We start from the raw sequence: 21194 nt of genomic DNA on the forward strand, positions 1-21194 counted from the left end.
CTTTTGAAAACATTTAGTTTGAAACCACCTATTTGGAAGTTCTAGAGCAAATGAATTTTATTGAAACCTTCAAATGAGAGAATGCTCACTTGGAAGCCTTGTTGCAAGTTAACTAACAATAATTAAACATCCTTCCACAAAACAATATATGTGTCACCTCTATTCATACTCCAAAAGCTCCTGGGCCTATTTCTACAAAGCCTCTTCCACTCATCACTTGCTTATTGAATCCTTGAGAAGAAGAGAATTCAATTGATGCACCACAATTAGATCAACTTTTATCGTGTCCACAAGAATAAGCTTACACTTCAGAGTTTGACCAACATGAACTAGTGTGTTTAATGCATACAATTTTATTTTTTTGCTCATTTTTATACAAGCCAGATCATCTTACACACTAATCAATATATTAATAATAATCTAACCACCATAAACACAAAACCTAAGAAAAAAAAACATGCCCTAATTTCATAGGTTTTGCCACCCACAAAGTTTTAGTTCTCTTAATTGTCCTAACTCAACCTTTCACAAATTACATTGAAGTGCTTTAGCCCTCATAAATGTTCGCTTTTCGTAAGAGTACATTAAGCTATGTTTTATTATTAAAAAAGATCGCCATAGGCCCCTCCATGGGACCTTGCTCTAAAATTAAGTTGCTCGTTTCTTGAATAATATTTTTATAAAAATAAGAGAATAGAATATATATAAGCTTAATATAAAAAAAAGTTATTTTTAGGTAAATATATTTTCCCGCTCTTCCACTGTTTGAATCAATGAAGCTGGCTATGGTTTTATTCTCGATGAAATTTTTCCCTAAAATGGCGAAATCCACCCCAAATTAGCGACGTCTATGGATAATTCCAGCTTCTTTAACGAATTTGGAAAATCTTGGTGTCTTTCTCACTTCTTATTCAATAATTTAGGCTAAATTTGGAGGGTATGCTTTTTTGTCATGGCGTCAGATGATGAGAGCGCTTCTCAGGTACAATTCGTGCTTTTTCTCTACTATTTATTCCCCCCCCCCCTCTTCTGTCTGCCTATTATACTATTGAACGGCTGCTTGATCCTGGTTTCTGTTAGAGAAGGGTTTATTTACTTTTATTTTGTTTCATTTCTTTGTGAAAACTATATACTGAGCTCATGGAGAAACAAAAATATATTAAGTTTTCCAGTTGATCGTCTAGCCGGGTATAATGAGAATTGATGCTTTAAATTTTTGAGTATCTTTTGATATTATCCATTTTATTTTAGGGTTTGACAATATAATCCTTCCATTTACAGTCCAACATAGTTTAGCTCACGCATAACCTGGGAGATAATCCATATTTAATCTGATTTTTAAATACTTGACATCCCCGTAGTGTAATCTTTGAGGTTATCCATGCTTTCCTCTGATTGGTAGATCCGAGACATCATTCATACAAACAGAGGCACACATATAAATGAGCTTGAGCCTTATCTTTGACTTATCCATGCTTTCCTTTGATTAGTAAATCTTTGACATTACTCTGGAGTAGAGACCGAGTTGGGACACAAACAGAGCCAAGAGCTTTTTGTTCTGCTTTATCAGAATTGAGATATGAATTTGAGTCTTTATCAATTGCTGCCGCTGGGCTTTGATTATCCATGTTAATTTCCCAATAAGCATAGATTTCTATCAATGCATAAATAAAATTGAAATAAATCCTTTTGTAGAGTTTTAATAAATTGGGTCAATTTTGTCAATTCGGTGTCTAGGTTGGGTGCGACCTAAAACACATTTTTTACCTTCTTTATATTTTGTTTAAGTTGTTCGTTTAACTTCTTTGGGGTTAGTTTTGTTTTGTTAGTATGCCTGTATAAAAAATTATAAAAAACATAATAACATACATTTTTATAGTTAAAAAACAAAAATAAGTTAAAAATACTACATGCTATGCATGTAATAATTAATAAACAAAACAACCATACAAATTAAAGTGCTATTTTGACATCATCTTGTCAAAACATGTCATGATATATATTCACTATTCAGTATTAATATGATAAAATTAGCAATCAACATTGTATGGGTTTTCATAAAGATAACGACAATCATCACTGATATTATATGTGGGTGGATTCAAAAAATCACAAGGAGCACCACTAGCACTTACCCTAATAGTATGCTGACTATCTGAATTCTCAAAAAATGATGATTTTTGGGCAGTGGAAACATACAAGCTAGCTAGCTTTGGCTCTACATCTCACAATTTCATTGCCCCTTTTTTGTAATCATTTTATTTGTGCGAAAAAAGCAGAAGTTAAAGTAAACTAAATTATTGACCTTGATGCTAATTGGTTGTACTTTATTGAGTGGATGCTGTATGTACTTCAATTCTATTTAGATAAAGAGAATTTGGTAATTTGTTGAGACAAAATTAGAGATTTAGAGTTATAAACTTATAAAATTATATGAAACTTCAAACTTGAAAAAAATTGTTTAAAAAATTAACATATTCAAATTTAGAGGATTCCAAAAAGAAAATAATGATTTGTGATAAAGCTTTGACCACAAGAAGCTATAGGTGTTGGAATGTTTGGTCATGGAGGTATCACTAATTATGAGCATCCTTGTTATACTTCTTGTGTGTAATATCCCCAAATAGTGATGATAAAAAAATAGCAATATTCCCAAAACTAGGGCATAGAAAAATCTGAAACTTTATTTGCATATAAGAAATTCTACAATAAACTCAAAATTATGATCAGATTAATGATCTGGCTCGCACGGCTAGGAGAGTTGGCTTGGGCTGTGGGTTTGCTCCCCATTGTTTTTGGGTTCGATTCTCCTCCCGGGTTAACCCGATGCACGGGGCTTGCGGGGACTTCGTGCATCCTTAGGGGATTAGTCTCGCCTCTGCTCTCCTCATGGATTGAGGTCGCTGGGATACCCCTAAGTTAACAAAAAAAATAAAAAATGATCTGATTTTTTTTTGCTAAAAGAAACAAGTTTCTCAGTAATATTAAAATTAGGAAAAATACAGAAAATCCCTTTATTTCTGCCCAGAATCCCAGAATTTTCAGAAATGTATTACAATGATTTTTCAATTTTTTTTTCTGAGGTAAGTATGCAGATTTAAATACCCAAATATCTCAGACTTGTTCAAACTCTAGCTGCCCTCAAATATCACGTCAAACTCGCAAGGCAAATAGCACTAGGTCTGATTTATTCGTGTTTTCTGTTGCTGTCCTCAAGAATACTCATAAATGTTACAACTTACAAGTGTGGTTGCCGTTGCACCAAAAGATCGTGTCTGATACAACCACTAGACTTATAGAATCCACAAGAGGCAGTTAAGCCATGTCACAAACCCAAGTGCTGCGTTGCACAGCACAAGGAGACCAAGGGCACACACCTTGCAACAATCCCCCAGCGCAAGCGAGGGGTTTGAATCTGTGACCAAGCTCTGATACAACTTATTACAAGTGTGGTCGTTGTTGCACCAAAAGATTGACCTGTTAATGCCCGATACAACCACTAGACTTATAGAATCCACAGGAGGTGGTTAAGCAATGTCACAAACCCGAGCGCTGCGCTGCACAGCGCAAGGAAACCAAGGACGCACACCTTGCAACAATAAATATGAAGATACCATGTAATAGTTAATTCAAATCTGTACCTTCAACTTTGACTTTCACCTCTAAATAGACTTCCAAACCAATAATTAATTGACAGCACTAAACTTTATTCTTCATTAATAATATGATTAATTTTCTATTCAAAATATTTTTATTATGAAAATTGCAGGAAGTTCCTTTATTTCTGAATGAAATCCATAACCCCTGCAAATTTGTCCCAATGGAGTCTTCACAAATTTGGCCCAATAGTGAACTCTGTTATGAATCCACCTTTGGAAAGAGTCAGGTTTTTGTTCAACTCACGTTGTTCTACTGAAGGTTTCTATCTTCAGCTTCTCATAAATCATCATATAAATTCATCACATCAAATCCATAAAACATGCTTACTATAGCCCAACAAGCTTCCTTATAAAGAACTTCAACCTCTATCTAGAAGATTCAGCGACATTTAATTTTTGTAAGACCTCATTAAATATTTGTCACATCTGGAGAACTTATTTTAATAAAGTGAATATTTTATTATTTTTATTTTATTTTTTAATTGAATTAATCAATTAAAGTCATCCCATTTGAAATAATAATTTTTGAACAACTTAATCAATTAACTTAATTCACTTTATGAAAATTTGGAGACATTACATTGTGATTGTTAGAGAGTACAAAATCAAAAAACTCATTCATAAACACATTCTCCAAATTAGGATGAGAGGAAAATCTAGCAAACACTGGTTTGTACCCTTTGCTAATTTCCACATCTCTATATTGTGCAACTCATTTTGAGAAAGAAATGACCTCGGTGATCTAGTTTTTTTTGGAGTCAATGCAAAGAGATAAGAAGATGTAGAATGGTGGATATTTTGTTCCACAGTCCAACAAGAATTGTGTGCACTTGTTAAAGAAAGTGTTTTTAGGATCTTGCTTTTTCTCATTTGCAATGGTTGTCATCTTCTCAATTGAGTTGATGCCATCATATACCTCTTCCAAGTATGGCTTGTGTATGTTAGTAATATGAATCATACTTATGATGGACTTAGTGAAAGTAAAAGGATGTTTCACACGATTGCACAAAGTGTTATCTAGGATCATCTACATACTATTTGTTGCCCTCTTAGTCTTGGATTTCCTTTGTATTGACCAAAGTTGGTTGATACCATGCTAGGAAGTGCCTCTCCACCTTCAAAAGTTGTTTCAAGTTGATTGTGTTGGAGGTCTTAACAATTTATTCAATTAAAAAATTAAAACCAAGAAGAAAACATGATTAAACTGAAACATAAAACTTACCTTCAACAACTTCAATCAATTTTGTTGCCAACAATTTGTAACATAAGGTTGAGTGAGTGGATGGTACAAGGTATCCAAAATATGCGTGAAGAATTATCTCAACCAACAAATCAATTGCTTTGCAATTTTTTTCATTGTTTGTTATATCTTGGACAATGCTATTTGGCTCAACTTTCTCAATGGCTTGTATGAGGACATCAACAAGAAATTGTGCATCCTTCCCCTACCTGTTGCTTCAGATTCGTGTACGAATCCACCCCAAGTGGAAGGGCAAAAACACTAAGACTAAAACTCAAAAGAGTACCAAATAGATTCCTTGTCATTTTAGAGCCTGGATTGCCCTGGAATGTGATTTCAGTGTTGAGTTTTTTAAATCTAGGGGAGGAGGTTTCCACTTTACAGGAGAAGAACCATCCGTACTATGACTAGACTCTCTATCAGGGTAGAGTCTTCTTGATTTAGCCTTGAATATTATTTTGTGATGTGACACGTTAATATTGGGAGGTTTCCTATTGCTATATAGTTGGGCAATTGTTCTTTCTACTAACGGCTCGTCTAGTCCTTCATGGTGTAAGGGTTGTTTTTATCTGGACATTCCTCTCTTTTTGTTCTCATTATGCATGAAAAGCTTTTCATGCACTTGGATGACCATACAGTTTCCAACTAAATTCTAAAGTTATGTTCACAGAGTCAAAATCAAAGAAGCAGAGCTCATTAATAAATTGCAGAATAAATTACGGATTGGTCTACAGGCCATTTTTTTTCATTGAAAAACGTGTAGTTTTATGAAAAAATTGATCAAATGATTTTGACCTTGGATATGATGGAAAAACCCCGATTAAATCATCATTCATAATTTCATATACTTCAATTTTCTGTTTTTCTCAAAAACATGGCTTTTTTTTTTTAAATCTTTATGTATTTCTGCAGTAATTTTTACTGATTTTTCCTTAACCTACTAAGCCCAATTTTTTCCTATTTAAATTCAAATGAAATATTTATGTTTTGGTTTGCAGATTTATTTCTATGGAAGATTTTAGCTACTTGGGCAAAATATTGGTACAAAGATGTCATATTCACACCAAAGGCCTCTATCTATATAATTATATTTAGTCTTGCAAAAAGCAACTTAAAAAGTGTGTCGCCACCCTTTCATCAATGGCACAATAAATGCAACACTGCTATCTTCTTGTCAAGGATATTCTTGTGCCATATATATTAGAAATAAAGGCTGATAAGGAAACGATTATTGTAAAAAGCAAAAATATTAGCATGAAACTCCTATCGATTATTTGTGTTATGGAGTTCCCAATGATATTTCTTGCAGCAAGTCCTGATGTTGCAAACTCTAGGAGAGTTGGTACATATGTCTCAACTAGTTCCTTTAATGAAGTGGGATACCAATTGAATGCTACTTAAAAAATATATAAACAACTTAAACAGTTAAACTTTCAACACAAATACCATTTCATCAATAACAGATTGAGTTTATGTAATTTTTATATATGTATTGAACAATAATTCTCTCCAAATGCATAAATTCACATACTACGGGGTGTCCAAATTCAAGCTAAGATTATAATATTAACCTGGCGATTTCAATGACTATGAATGGGACGAAACATCTATCACTTGTATACGGTTTGTTCTGATAATTGAATGCATTGAAATTTGAAATGATTAATTTTGCTTTTAGTTTTTTAAGTAGGTTACGGAATGAACATGCAATAAGGTGTGCTCATTTCTTTTTGTGATTCCTTTTCTCATAGAGGCTTGAACAATTTATCCTTATCAAGATGCCTTTAGATGTGTAAATGTGTAGAAACAAAATGATCTTTGTAGAAACTGATGTCTCCGTTAGCATTCTTTATAAGACTCTCATATATGACAAAGGCAGGACATAACATTATGTCTGGTTTAGCAACCATAATCTCCGTGTTTGGGACCCACCTTCGGTGCTGCCCTCTTTTTATTTGATATTGTACGAGCCATGAGTATGCTTGCTCATTATATCAAGGTAGGGAAATAAACATATTTCGGTTTCTTTATATCACAAGTTTTCTCTTTGTGCATTCTTCATTTGAGTGGTCATTGTTTCATTGTATAACAATTGTTGTTTCAAGATAGTAAGTAGTAAAGGGGCTATAAATTATATTTGTAGTGTGGGACTTAGACAGTAATCTTATCTAGGGATATAATTTAAATTATTCATGTTTTGGAAAGATAAGATTTTTATCAAATACTGGTTTGGTTTACCTGTTATTTAAGTTTCTATAAATAGCTGTATACGAGAAAGTCAAGAATTATGGATAATTATTATGGACATAATTTGGTCAAGACTCGTTAACTTTCTCTACCCAAGGTACTAATACTGTGCGTGTCACTTGTAAACTCATATTTCATTCATTTTACAGGAAATTGAATCTGCAGCATTAGAATCAGAGAAGTACTTGAACTCTGTCTGTGAGGTTGATGCTATTCAGAATGCCTCAATAGCCGAGCAAAACAACACATCTACTGATGATAGTAGAAATGCCATCCTAAATGTCAAAAAGAATACAAATGAGAAATGCCAGTCGTTCCTAGATAACTCTCCATTTGAAACAATTTACATCAAAGAAGAGGAATTGAAGAAAGTAAACCTTGATGAGTATCTTCACTTAAAGTCTGTAACATCAAGTGGGGAAGATTGCAATGAAAACCCTCTTGGGACATGTCAAAATCTAGAAAAATCAGAGCAACATTCAGATGAAATCAAGTCTGTGGAAAATGAAATTTCTAATGCAATGCTGGGAAATGAAATTCATCCAGAATGTTTGCAAGAAAAACAATTCCTAATTCCACATCTCATTTCCAGCAGTGAGCATAATGTTGGTGTTTTGTGTATTCGGGCAGCTAATGATGCTGCACATAATACACCCAGATCTCTTGGTGTATGGAAGCCTATTATCAACAAATCTAGTGTTGGAAAGACTAACAAGATTGTGAAAACAGACTTGAACGTGCAAAGCCCAGGTCCTCGATGTATAGGTTCAAGAATTACCAAGACTCCTTACCGGAAAAAATCTCCGTTGAACTGGTTTCCGCGTAAGAAGACAGAATCTTTTCTTGAACGCAAGATCAGAATGTTGCAGGTATGCTTTAATTTCTTATCCATTTGAGTGACTATAAATGAAGATAAATCTTCCAAACATATTCATATTCTTTCTGCGGTTTTACTTGCAGGAAGCAGAGGGAATAAAGGCATCCCTAGATGAAACTTTGGTGGGTTCAAACATTATATTGCCCAGAGTTGAGAGGGAAAAACGTGCAGTACAAGCTGTAGCAAAAGAAGCCATAAAAACTCGCAAAGCTGCTTTTGTAGAAGCATCCTGGTGTCGTATCTTAGTGGCGGCAGGGTTGTAATTATGTTGTTTAGATTTCTGTGTTGTAAACAATAACTAATGTAGCAGTCTTGAACACTTGAGGTTAGATTCCATGCTCAGCTTCTTTTCCTTTTCTGTGCAGAATTCCTTGTGGGTTAGCTGCAGAGGAGTTGAAGAAAGCTGAGACAAAGGCATCAGAAGTTCTTGATAAGGCAGTAGCACTTGGTGTGATTATGAAGAGCAACCCAAGCACTTCTAACCATTCATGTGAAGGAGGGAGTCCAAATAATGAAGAAGGCTTAAGTAATACCATAACTGCATCTTTTGAAACTGCATTTGAGGTGGACAAAGAAGTCTCAGCAGCTGTTAAAGTTGCTTTCAGGAGGTTGTCTCAACTATCTGATTCTACCCTAGGTGTTAAAGCAGCTGATAAATGCAAGTCTAGGATCTGCAATGGAGATGCACTAGGTCTTGCTTGCATTGATGAATCAGAAATTCTCGAGGGTCTGGATGAAAAGACTGGCTTGCATGAAGGATGTTTTGAAACCAACACTCAACATGATTCTGAATTGAAAGGAGAGAAAGATACCCGTACTAAACATGAAGCTGGTAAGCTACCACTGGGAAACAAAATATTTAAAGAGATTCCATCAAATCTTGAAGCATCTGAGGATTTGGTGAAGCTAATGGTGGAACGGATGAAATTTCTCAGCACTAAAGAGCTTATATCTCTAGAACAAGTAGTGTCTACTCGTGGATTGGGTGCTTTGCTTCAAGAACAAAATGTGGAAGTAAAAGATAAGAACAGCGGCTGTGGCCTTGCAGATATACTAGTTAAGCATGTTTCTCGTTTGGAGGCAGAAAAGGCTGCAGCTTCTAAGTCCACTGTCTTATCTAGAGCTTCTAAAAAGAAAATTTGTCAGGAAAATGTACCTGATTTAGGAAGTGTTCTTGTAAAGCATAAATCGAAATTGGAGAAAGAAATAGCAGAAGCCAAAAAGTCATACAAAGGAGAGGAGCTAAGATGCCGTCAACAGTCGGGGCAAATAGTGGAAAGTCTTGATAAAGTTCTTGTTAAACGCGTATCAGTCTTGGAAAGAAATAAGCAGGAAGCAGCTGCAAAAGGCATGACACTTGAAGATAAAAAGGCCACCAAATCTATAAGATCTTGTACAAATGAGCACAGTACACTTGGATTGGGTGACATTCTGAAGAAACAAGATTCTACAATGAAAAACAATTTTTTTAAGGGTTTTGCCAATAGAAAAGAGAACAAAGATGCAAATATGATAGGTGATACTCTTTTTGACGAAATTAAACAGACTAATATTGGTAAAAAAGAGTCTAAAGAACAAGTTGAGAGTTTAGATAAGATTCTCATTAAGAGAGTCTCCAGGTTAGAAAAGGAGAAGGCAGCAGCAATTGCTTTTGCAAAGGCACATGACGAACAAAGAAACTTGGCATCTACAAATTCCGAGATAAATTTTTTTGATGGTCCCGATGTTTGTAACCACAGAAGGAATGCACAAGACAATACAAATGATTATGCTTCTCAGTACAGGGAAGATTGTGTTACCTCTGCAGTGGAGAAACCTGTATTCATCCAGTCTGGAAACATTCACAATGTAGAGAATATATTACAGCATAATTCCTCTTCTGTATCCATCCCTGATTTAGGAAGTGTACTGATCAAACGGGTTCCCAAATTTCAACAAGAAATTGAAGCAGCAAAAAGAGCTTCCACAACATCTCAAAGCATATGGAGAAAGGAGCGCTTCCATAACGAGAAGTCTGAGGAAGGTTTAGATAAGGTTCTAGTCAAACATGTTTCAAGGCTTGAACGGGAGAAACTTGCAGTTTGTAATAGAGAAATCTCAAGAAATGTCTGTGCAACTTCCACAGCTTCATCTGGTGAGTTAGAAGGTCAGCATCCTGACCGGAGTGGGGAGAATCAAATTCAGAGTAACGGTGTCTTTATACCTGAATATACTGAATTGTGTACTAAACCAGATGCAAAGATCCAAGGATTGTGCAGTGAAATTTCTCATCTCTCATATGCTAAGAGCAACCAGTTGAAGCAGGGTAATGATAATATTACCGGAACATCTAAAACCAACCCTTTTCCAGCACCCATCAAGAAGATGTCAAGACTTGAGATTGAAAAACAAGAAGCAGCTGCCTTGGCTGCATCTGGGAATAATCCTTGGCAAAGGCGGAGGAATACCAGAGACCAAGAATTACAGAGTATATGGGGAGGTGTGGGCCTTGGAAATGTGCTGAAACCACATATGTCTAAACTCAAGCTGGAGCAGGTAAGCTGTATGTTATTATCATCATTTTAATCATTTGAAAACATTTCAACTTTTGGCTAGTTTGGCTTGCAATTGAAATTAGTAATTGCTGTTTATTTTTGGCATGTGCTGAAGGCTGCTTGGCGTAAGGCAGAAGAGGAAGAAAAGAGTCAGCCACCTTCACACTGATTGTTCTTATGGTGAAGACTTATAATGTGCAGCACTTGAATAAACTCAATATGAAGCTATTGTAGTCAGTCTAGTAATGTTTTCGTGTAGGTTTTTTTTATGCAGTTCTTAAACAATTTCAAGATGAAGCTGTTTTAAGCAGTTCATTAGTGGTTTGATGGTGGATTTAGTTGTGTAGCTCTTGAACAAATTCAGATTAATCTTTTATATGCAGACCATTATGTTTTGGCGTGCACTAGAACAAATTCAAGATGCAGATACTGTAATCATTAATGTCCTGGTGATGACTTTCTACACTCGAGCAAATTCAAGATGTAGTTGTATTAAGCCGCCTATTAGTATTGAGGTCTTTCAAGCTGTCAGACATTTTTCTGGAGGATGCGTCCCAGAAAGGGTTCACATGAGAGCTTATTTAAAAAAAATGCGACCAGGCCGAGCTGAAAATTTAATTGCTCAATTTGGGTGATGGCCGATTATGTGAAGCATGGACGAGCTCCATCATGCAAAATTCAAGGTTTAAAATCGAAGTGGAAGTGTGAAAGCATGGTGAGTTTGTTCGGAAGGAAATTTTACTATTTGGGTTTGATTTGTTAAGCCACTTGAAGCCAATCACGTTTTAGAACTTCGAAACTTCCATGATAAGTTCATCCATTTGAATTAGTACAGCGAATTCAAGAGCAAAATTGGGAGACATTCGCCGAATAAGGGAACTTGTCAAGGAAAACATGAAATTTCAAACCGTAGGCCATCTTTTTCGATTCATTCAAATTTACAATAATTTATTTGATAAGGCCTTTGTTTAACTAACGTTTTAGGTTTATATTATCAGAATGATGTCACATCAATATGTTTTTGTTGAGGTATGCAATAAGATCCAAAAAATTGGTAGACATAATTGTGCATAAATCATATTTTATTGATGCACCAATGTGACATTATTGATTTATTACTTTTTAGATAAGTACTCATGAACAACACTAGCAACTTTAAAATCACAACTACTTGTATAGAGAGATAAATCTATAGAGGAGAGAGGAAGAGAATGAGAGAGCAAAAGATAGATATAGGAACTCTTATATTATAGAAAGAGGGAGAGATAGAGAGGAAAAGAAGTATAGAGATAGAGGTATAGGAAGATGGAGAGAGAGGGGGGACATGTCTAGATATAGAGGGGAGAGAGGAAGATAGAGGGAGGAAGAAGGAGAGAAATAGATAGATAGAAGTAAAGGGAGAGATAGAGAGATATAGAGAAAGAGGGAAAGAGATGTATAGATGGTGAGATATAGTGATAGAGAAAGAAATATTGTAAGACCACACCTTATGTGGTTCTTTTTTTCTTGATGTGTTTTTTATGATGTGATTTACATATAATGTTTTCATATGTTATGGGTAGTAGTTTAATCTCTATGTTTCAAATATTTTCCTAAGTACATGTTTCAAAGATTTAATCTCTATGTAGTTTATGAATGATTTTGTATAAATTGTCCTCTGAGAAGGATGGATGTTTCAAATATTTTTTAAGTACATGTAGATGATTCTCATTATTATTCTTTATGTCATACTGACATTGTTTGTTGAGTTAGTAGGTACAATCTTCCCATAGGAAAGAGGGGGAATATAACCAAATTATTTGAAAAGTTATTGTGTATTGATGTTGTGAGATGTGCAAATTATAATTGTTGTCAAATAATGTTGGTTATATTATTTATTTTGTTTTCCTCGAAGTTTGGGTCTTAAGGGTTTATTAAAATATAAAAACAGATTTCAATTTTTATTTTAAGGTTTTAAAACTTCCATTACCCACATTGACAAGAATTAAGTTGGTTGGGAATTGGTTGGAAAGTCATGTGTGAGAGTCTATTTCTTTCTCATTACAATTTCATTGTTTCTTTGGTAGAGGGGGTTGTTTTGCACTCTTGAATTTTGGAGTTCTTGTTCTTGTGAGAGTTTTTGGAAGAGGATTTTGGGAAGGTTAGAAGATTGTGAGGATGAAATGTGAAAGGATTCACCATCAAGACCACATCTTCTTGGATAGCTTGTTGAGGTCTCTTGTTTTAAAAACACTTGAAAAGTTTTGGGTATAGAACCAATTCTTAGTTGTGTTACTTATTTGTGAAATTTGTGATTGAACCATGTGCAAGTCTTGTAGTAGTGTATGAGTATTTATGTGTCTATATGAGTATGTATATGTGTGGGAGTAGACCACACTAGAGAGGGTTTTGGTTCGCCGTGTGTTAGGGTTTGTGTAGGACAACACCCATAAGGGTTTGTTCTTGTGGTTAAGAGTACCCTGTCACCCTATCATTTACCTAATATTCACATAATATGAATATAAGTATCCAATATTCTTGTGATGGAGGAATAAGGGACTTGGAGAATTTCCAATTGGTGCACATCTGTGGGGTTGATTAAGGTTGGAAAATGTGAAGGAGATTGAGGATGAAAACCTATTATCTTTTTACGTTTTTACGAAGAAACATTTTGGAGTGTTATGTGTGAATTCTAAGTTTAATGTTCTAGCTATGTATTCTCCCTCTTGATCTAGGGTGGATTGGATGACCTATCCTATGGATGTGAGGAGGGTCCCATCATTATCATTATCATTAAACTCTTGATAAAACTAACAAATCTTTTAAGAGTACATTATTATTATTGTATTATATTCATTTATATTCTTATTCTTTAGAAAAAGTGGATGTAGGAACACTTTCAATTCTCAAAATTAATAATATTATTTTTAATCTGTTATTATATTGCTATTTTAGTATATTATATATTTAAAACATTGTAATCTTTGTTTATGTTTTTACATATATTTATTAAGAATATTAATGTATTAATTTTGTAATAAAAATAATATAAAATTAAAAAAACGTCACACGTCAAATTGAATACTTCTAATTTTTAATGATGGACATTATGCCTATGATGAAACATTGAAAAAATATTGCTCTTCATTGTTAAAACTTATTTTTTTTATTATCATATGATGTATTTGAGAGTATATAATTTTAAATGATAATATTATTAAAATAATAATCTTTTTAAGAGAGATTTTAAAATATATATTACAAAATTATACTATTAAATAGATTTTAATTTAAATTGATAATTTTAATATCACATTAAAAAAAAATATAATTCTTTTGATACTACTAAAGAAAATTATTTCTTGTACTTGATTTCAAATTTTTTTCGCTTTTAAATATGCAAAACAATCTATCAAGTATGTAATCAAACATGTGAAAATATCAAATATAATATGCATATACATATACATATACATATGGATGCACATTTGACAAAACAATTGTCAACATCAATATCATACAAGAACAAGTAACTGCACCAATAATCTGCATAGCACAAAACTGGTAGAGCAACTTTTAATTATCATTATAAGCATCGATATTGTTAAGCATAACAGCATAACATGTTGTCTATCAACACCCAAAGGTTGGACATCAAACATGAAATTTATGCTCAACTCTCATTTGGGATCCTTTATTAATGTTAACCCAATTTGCAATAATCCTTTGCACAAGAACATCGACCATCTATATGTTCATTTCAACTCGATCTACACTATCCAATAGTTATAATTCCAATAAAGAGCAACATATATTTCATTAGCAAAGCAATGGGCCTAATCAATATCAGTAGTAACATCAATAACGACAATATCTAACAATTGCAATAATCTCTATCATCATATCTTTGCACTCAATTGCACCATGCGACATAAATGACAACACCTAGTACCAATATAACATACTGATTGTAATATCGAATGTAACACTAGTCCTAACATGGACCTGACTAACGACTCTCTTGCTTGTGCTTTTTTGAATGCTAGCTCTCCCACCCGTGCGTCTCTACATGTCGAATCTTGTTTGTCCGCCTCTGTTGCTCCTCCTCGTGCCTTACCCTGTGTGCTAGGTGATCTCCCTCTACCTCGCGTGGGTGCTTCCGTTGGCGCCGTCGCTTCTGCTGTGGTCGTGTTGGGTTTCTCCCCCACGGGTTCCCTTGGAGCTGTTGTTGCTGTTGTGGTTGGGTCAAGCCCCCCACCCCCCTCTCCCCCTACGGGTGCCCTTCTTGTGGGTGTTAGTGCTTTGGACGCTTAGCCTGGTGGTGTCTCTATTGCTGCTGATGGTGACCTTGTGGTGGGTGTCAAGGTTCCGCCCAAATGTTCTTCTTTTGCTAGTAAATGTAGCTTTGCTCATGTGGCCAGATTTGCTATTCTTCTCCTAAGGGGACTCACCCTTTTCCCTTCGCCAAGTCCTCCACTATGGTGGTTTGTGGTCAGGTTGTTGTGGATAATATTGGATTCTACCAATGCTGTGCTTTGGTGTGCAGATTTGTTGGGTTTTGGCCTTCGCTCCCAGACCTCCATTGTTGGGTGAGTGATTCCTGGAAGCCTTTGGTTGCTCATAGCATTGACATTTTCCCTTGTGCTAAAGGAATTTTTGTTGCTTCATTTGCTTCTTCTTTTGATCGTGATTTAACTTTGGGCAAGTTGTGGCCCTGGGGTGACCACTCTCTCTCTGTTAAGTCCCAAACAACTTCCTTTAACCCCCTTATTGAACCTCTTAATGTGCGTCCAATTCGGGTTCACCTTCCTAATCTCCCCCTTCATTTTTTTTAGTTTTCTTGCTATGAAGCCTTTGGTGATTGTATTGGTCGCTTCTTGAAGGTTGATGATGCCATGTCTTCCATGGGTCATTCTACCTTTGCCTGTGTCTTATTCAATATTGTCGTCTCTTCTCCTCTCCCTGGGGATGTGGTTCTTATGGTAGGGGATAGGCCTTGGTCTCAGCTGTTGGATTACGAGGGCCTCCCCTTTCACTGTTCGGGATGCTTCTCATTGGGTCATCTAGCTTTAGATTACTCTCTGCCACATCACAAAGGTGTTGCAACTTAGTGGAAGGATGTTACTTCAAATCACTTGACTACCAATGCATCTGACTTAGATTTTGTTGGTTCCACCCGTTAGGATGACATCTCCTCCCAAGTTGATGTTGTGCCTCTCAATACTACTGAAGCTACCATCGATCCTCCTACTACCACTATTGTGGCCTTTTCCATCCCTAAGTACCCCTCTTTTGTTTCTCCCGTTTCCCCTGCTCTGTAGCTCTGTTCTTCTCCTGTCGAATCTGCTCTTGATGTTGTTTCGCTACAACATCCTGCTGATGTTTTGCAGCAGCAATTTGCTGCCATTGCAGTTCGAGTCCCTGTGGGGTACTCCCCACTTGATCCTTCTTTTGATGGTCCTAATGATAGTATTGCCCGGACTATGGTTTCTCGCAGGTGGAAGCGGAAGTCTTCCACCTTCCCCCAAACTCCTCTTTGTCAATGCTCGAGTGTTTCTCCCCTCCTTGATTTGGGTTTGGGTTGTAGCTAGTTTGAAAGTTTTTCCCTGGGCCTGTCCAACCTTTTTTTGTTCGGGGCTCTCACCCCTATTTTGTGTTCTCTTTTGTCACCTAAGGGCAACTATATTAAGGGTCAACACCCTTCTTCTTGTTGCTTACATAATAAAAAACATAAAGATTGTAGTTATCAATGCCAAAAAAGGAGATATTCACAAGGAAAATTTTCAATCAACCTATTGTAATGGCAACACTTGACAATTAGTTATAACATTTGTCACAATCTTCCATACTGCTGACAGACCATCATACTATGTCAAAATCTTACAACTTCATCAATTGCAACAATCATTATTCAACCAATCACCATATCATCAATGACAACACACAAAATGTAGGTTGACATGAATGACAACAACTTGACATCAATGACAACATAACAATTGTCAATGATCAAAGACAACATACAACATATATTGTTAGACATCACGTTGACATCAATGTCAACACATATTGCCAACATTCTACTTTTTACCCTAGAAACAGTTTTGGTTCTTCCTCTATTAGAGCTCTAGCACCAACAAACAATATGCCATGAACCTCATTCCTGGAGGGAGTAGAGACAAGATTGGTAAGGTTATCCTAATGAAGGAGTGTCAAATTCAAGCAAAGAGGATAAGATTGTTCTTGAGAGGGAAAAGGTAGCTGATGTTATTTCTTGTAGGAATAAAAAGGAAAAGACAGGGAGGAATGCCTCTTCTTGTGAGGGAAGTCTAGAAAAAAAGAATATCTAGGAATATAACTATTGGTCTCAATAATAGGTTGGGGTTTTATGGGTCAAACATGGTTGATTAATAGAAGGATTAGAGCTTGGTGCAAAGAGGTCACCTTAATACCCCTTTTGAATTCAAGAATAAAGTACTTAAAAGAAGATAATTAAAAATTTAATTAGATAACTCGGTGACGATTTCTTAATAACATGAAATGGTTAGAACAGATAGCTTGGAAGTGGCCTTATAGTGACATATATCATGGTGTAGAGTCAAAAATATCTTTAGTCCTTTTGTCCACCGAAGAATTCCATGTCAGCTTCCCCGGAGGCATTACCAACTCTGTCGATTTGACAAATTTGCAGGACGTAGACGTGACGCAGAGATGTTCGCACGACGCTCTACCATCCTGCCAACCTGCCAGCCAGCAGGTGGCCCTTGGGACATTACGACCCGCGCCAGGAAAGAATCATAACGCCTCCCTGCGCGGTCACCAACCTTCAAGCTCGTCCCTTAGCCTATATCCTTGGTTTTAGGACATTTCCAAATGATTTTTTGGCAAATTGGAGACTTGCTCTTGGAACTTGAAGCTCTTGGAGACACCACCACCATTGTTGCAACATCGTCAAGCTACCAAGTTTATCAAGCATTCCAACACTTGCCAAGCACTAGGGGAGTAATCTAACTCTATCCCACACTTTCAATATCTCATTTATTTTCCAATTATCAAATAGCATAGCATTGTCTTTGTATTGGTCTTTACATTCTTCTTTATTAGCTTCTTCATCATCCTCCTTTCTCGTGGCTTTCTGGGTTGTTCGTGGAGGTGGAAACACCAAAACGTGGGTCTGACTTAGGCAGGCTCCAAAACACAACCCCAACATTTTATCTCTTGCATGTGTGTAGGCACAACTTCGTGAAGAGGAGATTATCTTGCGAGAGGCTTCACAACGTGGACCAGTTGTGAGATTTTCTTATTCTTTAGCATTTTCCTTATTCTATTTCGTAATCCGTGTTTTTCATAATTTCCAATATTGTTTAGATGGTTTATAAGTTCTGTCAACATGTCCAGGACTTTCTGCTCAGACTTTGCGCTTCGTCTGTATAGGATGATAGCGCGTCGCGTTGGTGTCCCAACTTTGCATGCTCGTCCCAAGGATAGAGGCTCTGCAGAGCCGTCCAGAGATGCTTCTCGAGTGGCTGATGCTCCTTGTATAAATTTGTTCTCCCCTGGCTCATCTTAGCACTAGTACGTAGAGGTAATTGGAAGGACAATTTATCCTTAAGGATTCATCATCCTTGAGGTGACAAATTCCCTCCATTACATTTTGGTGAACCCGACGTGAAGGGGGATTCATCTGTGTTTTATCTTTCTAGTATATCTTAGTTGCTTTATTTCATTTCTTTTTCCAATTTAATATAGTTGTTTTACTTTTCATCTCATTAATTTAAAAACTTTTTTTTTTTTTTTTTAAAAGGACAAAACAAAAACCGAGAACAACAAACATCTTTTTCCCTTTCACGTTTTTATCTTTAACACATCAAAACAAAACAGTCCTACATCTTTTTTCCAAAGACTTGCATAGGTGTCCCTGTTCCGTGATTTGGTTATTGATCAACTTATGAGCTTTACGACCTAGACTGCGATAGGAGTCGTAGTCAAGAGGTCATCCAAGAGGAGTTTCACTCCTAATCGCTATAGTCCTCCTCTACCCGGTGCCATGCAGGGTGAGCAGTCATTCGATCCCAATGAGTTCTTGACCTCTCATAGTCTAAAATCTATTATAACCGGGGGATCTTCTCCTAATTTGCAACCTAACTCTCCTAGGAGTTCTACCTCGTCTTCCTCTCCTGCTATCGATCACGATTCTGTTGAGTCCATAGATTTTGAGCAGTTCAATTCTTTAGAGCAGAATCTGAGAGATTTTGAGGGATCCCTGAACCGAGAGAACGTCATCCCCCAGGCCAGGAATGTCGTCAGCACACTGAAAGACATGTTGATATCCAACAGAAGAGGCCTAGAGATGTTGAGGGCCCTATCCATGATTGTTAAAAGCCATGTGCCCCTAGCCAGGGTACCCCTTGTGGACACCCAGTTTGATCCATTTGGGTCCCAGGTCGCTATTAGCATCCCAGGGTTGGGAGATTGCATGGTGGATTCCACCATCCCCAGTATCAGTGCCTCCTCTATTCCTTTAGGTAACACGGGTATGGCTAGTGACTCGACTGCTTTATCCACTATTGCCCATATTGCAGTTGTCTCTGCCAGTACCACGTCAACCGACATGTCATCTGACGGGGGAGGTGGTGTAGCTCCACCACCTCCTCCTCTGCCTACAAACCCGGTTCTAAATACTATACTACAAAACATGGGCCAACTTTAGTTGCAACTAACTTCTCTGGCGTCTGCTTCCGACCAATCATCTGCACCCGCATACTATAAGAAGAGCCCTTTAGACATCACTATCTTGAATACCATCCTTCCAACAACCGTCGATTCGTTGAAGTTTGATAGGTTTAGTGGAGATGGTGACCCAAACACTCACATCAATTCATTTTTTACCATTTGTAGTGACTATCACAATCTGGATTTTGTTCTCCTTAAGTTGTATTCTCCTTCCCTCAAAGGGACTGTGGTGGAATGGTACAATTATCTATGTGACCATTCCATTCGCACCTTTGACCAACTGATGGATCTCTTTCTCAAGAGGTTTCAGGCTAACATAGGCAACAAGGTCACTATATCTGACCTTGTTCATTGTAAGCATAAAACAAATGAGAAGGTGACGGATCTTATCTCATGATATCAGGTGATCTCAACTAAGATCCCCTTTGCCCTGTCAGATAACGAATTACAACGTATTTCCATAGGCAACCCGCAACTGACATTGAGGGAGAAGTTGTCCCTGAATTGTTATCAGAACTTTGCTAGCATGTGCTTTGCCTTGACCGATTACCAACACACCGTGACGTAGTTTGAAGACTCTTTTTCGAACCCTTGTGGTGGGTCTTTTCCTGGCACGTCCTCAGATGGGTCTCGGAGGAATAAAGTTGTGGCTAATATAGAGGCTACTCCTCCGATAGTTGCCTCTTAATCTTTGCAAAACCTATTCTTCACAAAATTTAACAACCCTTATTTAGTATCATGCAACGGTTGTTGTGAGACAACCTGATCACCCTTTTTGAGCCTAATCCTTTGTCAAATAGCCGACCCTACCCCGCTGGTTCGATGGGTCGAAGTATTGTCATTACCATCGTGTTCTTGGTCATCACACTGAGAGATGTTATCATCTTAGACACATTGTCCAAGACCACATCGACAGTGGGGCTATCAAAGTTGACGCAAGGAAACACAAGTTGAACAAGTCCATAGATAAAACGAACAGTGTCCTGCAAATCTGTACCAACCCGTTTCCTCCGCACTTGACAAATGTGATTTCTACATCTAATCTGGCCTTGGATGGTGGTCTATATGTCAATATGGTGACTGTCACCCCTATCGTGTCCCCCTTGCCCAAAAGGGGAAGGTGTCTGACATTCTTCTCTCATTCACACCTCTCGATGCTCCATATTGTGGAGAGCCTTCTCCTCTCTATATCCCTACTCGATTTAACGGTCAAACTATCACAGGTTTGATGGTTGACCCCTCCAGCAGAGTTGATGTCATCAAGGAGGAGAGACTCTTCGTGAATGGATGGCATAGGCTAGTCTATGACGAGTGTCGCACTACCTTGTAGACCCACCATGGATTCTCTATCAGCCCATTGGGTAGCATCACCTTGATGGTCATGATAGATCCCAAGGCGGTGTCCTTGGTTTTTACTATCATCTTTGAATATGATCTCTTCCAAGTCAAACTCGAGATCTTGTGGTTGATCGCCATAGAGGTGGTTCCTTCTGTGGTTCACAAGTTCTTAAAAATTAAGGGTGCAGTGCATGTCGTCTAGGACACTGGCTATCGACCATTGATTGCTCATGGGGACTTCTCTTTGGATCACTTCTGGCTTGCCCCGATTGGGCCCATGCTTCCCCGCAGTGACCTTTTATACCGTGCATATTATAAATACAAGGTGGGGGAGTCAGCTTCTACGTCGACACAACCTGCCATACCTTTGTCGCCTCCTACATCAACTTCTGCACTTGAGATCTCAGTCTTGGAATGGGTTGTGCCACATGTCCCTCCATCACAGGAGGTCGAGGCTAAACCTGCTTCCACAGATTTACTCATCCGCCTAGGACCGTGCAGACCCCAGTGGTGTCCTCTATTCCTGCGACTGCACCTAGTGCAACCAAAGGAAAGGCACCTTCACTGCCAAAGTCCATGACCCGCCC

The 21194-nt window shown here is 37.2% G+C and overlaps 1 protein-coding gene across 2 annotated transcripts; it reads left to right on the forward strand.

Moving 5' to 3' along the window:
* The first annotated feature begins 751 nt into the window (after positions 1-751).
* On the forward strand, positions 752-11614 carry LOC131062891 (uncharacterized). Of its 2 annotated transcripts, XM_057996630.2 has the most exons (6): positions 752-982; positions 7296-8015; positions 8107-8279; positions 8389-10558; positions 10673-10737; positions 10941-11614. In XM_057996630.2, the coding sequence occupies exons 1-5, from the start codon at positions 953-955 to the stop codon at positions 10724-10726; spliced, it is 3147 nt and encodes a 1048-aa protein (XP_057852613.2). In that variant the 5' UTR covers positions 752-952; the 3' UTR covers positions 10727-10737; positions 10941-11614. The 2 variants fall into 2 exon arrangements, with proteins under 2 accessions (XP_057852613.2, XP_057852612.2); XM_057996629.2 differs by having other exon boundaries at positions 10673-10944.
* The last annotated feature ends 9580 nt before the right edge of the window (positions 11615-21194 follow it).

Source organism: Cryptomeria japonica, chromosome 9 (genome assembly GCF_030272615.1).
Source record: "Cryptomeria japonica chromosome 9, Sugi_1.0, whole genome shotgun sequence".
In the NCBI taxonomy this organism is placed as follows: domain Eukaryota; kingdom Viridiplantae; phylum Streptophyta; class Pinopsida; order Cupressales; family Cupressaceae; genus Cryptomeria; species Cryptomeria japonica.

Excerpts from the sequence above, each read along its gene's own strand:
- LOC131062891 (XM_057996630.2), top strand. The coding sequence starts at position 953 with ATGGCGTCAGATGATGAGAGCGCTTCTCAG. Across the intron at positions 983-7,295 it reads ATGATGAGAGCGCTTCTCAG|GAAATTGAATCTGCAGCATT; the intron begins GTACAATTCGTG and ends TTCATTTTACAG. Across the intron at positions 10,559-10,672 it reads CTAAACTCAAGCTGGAGCAG|GCTGCTTGGCGTAAGGCAGA; the intron begins GTAAGCTGTATG and ends CATGTGCTGAAG.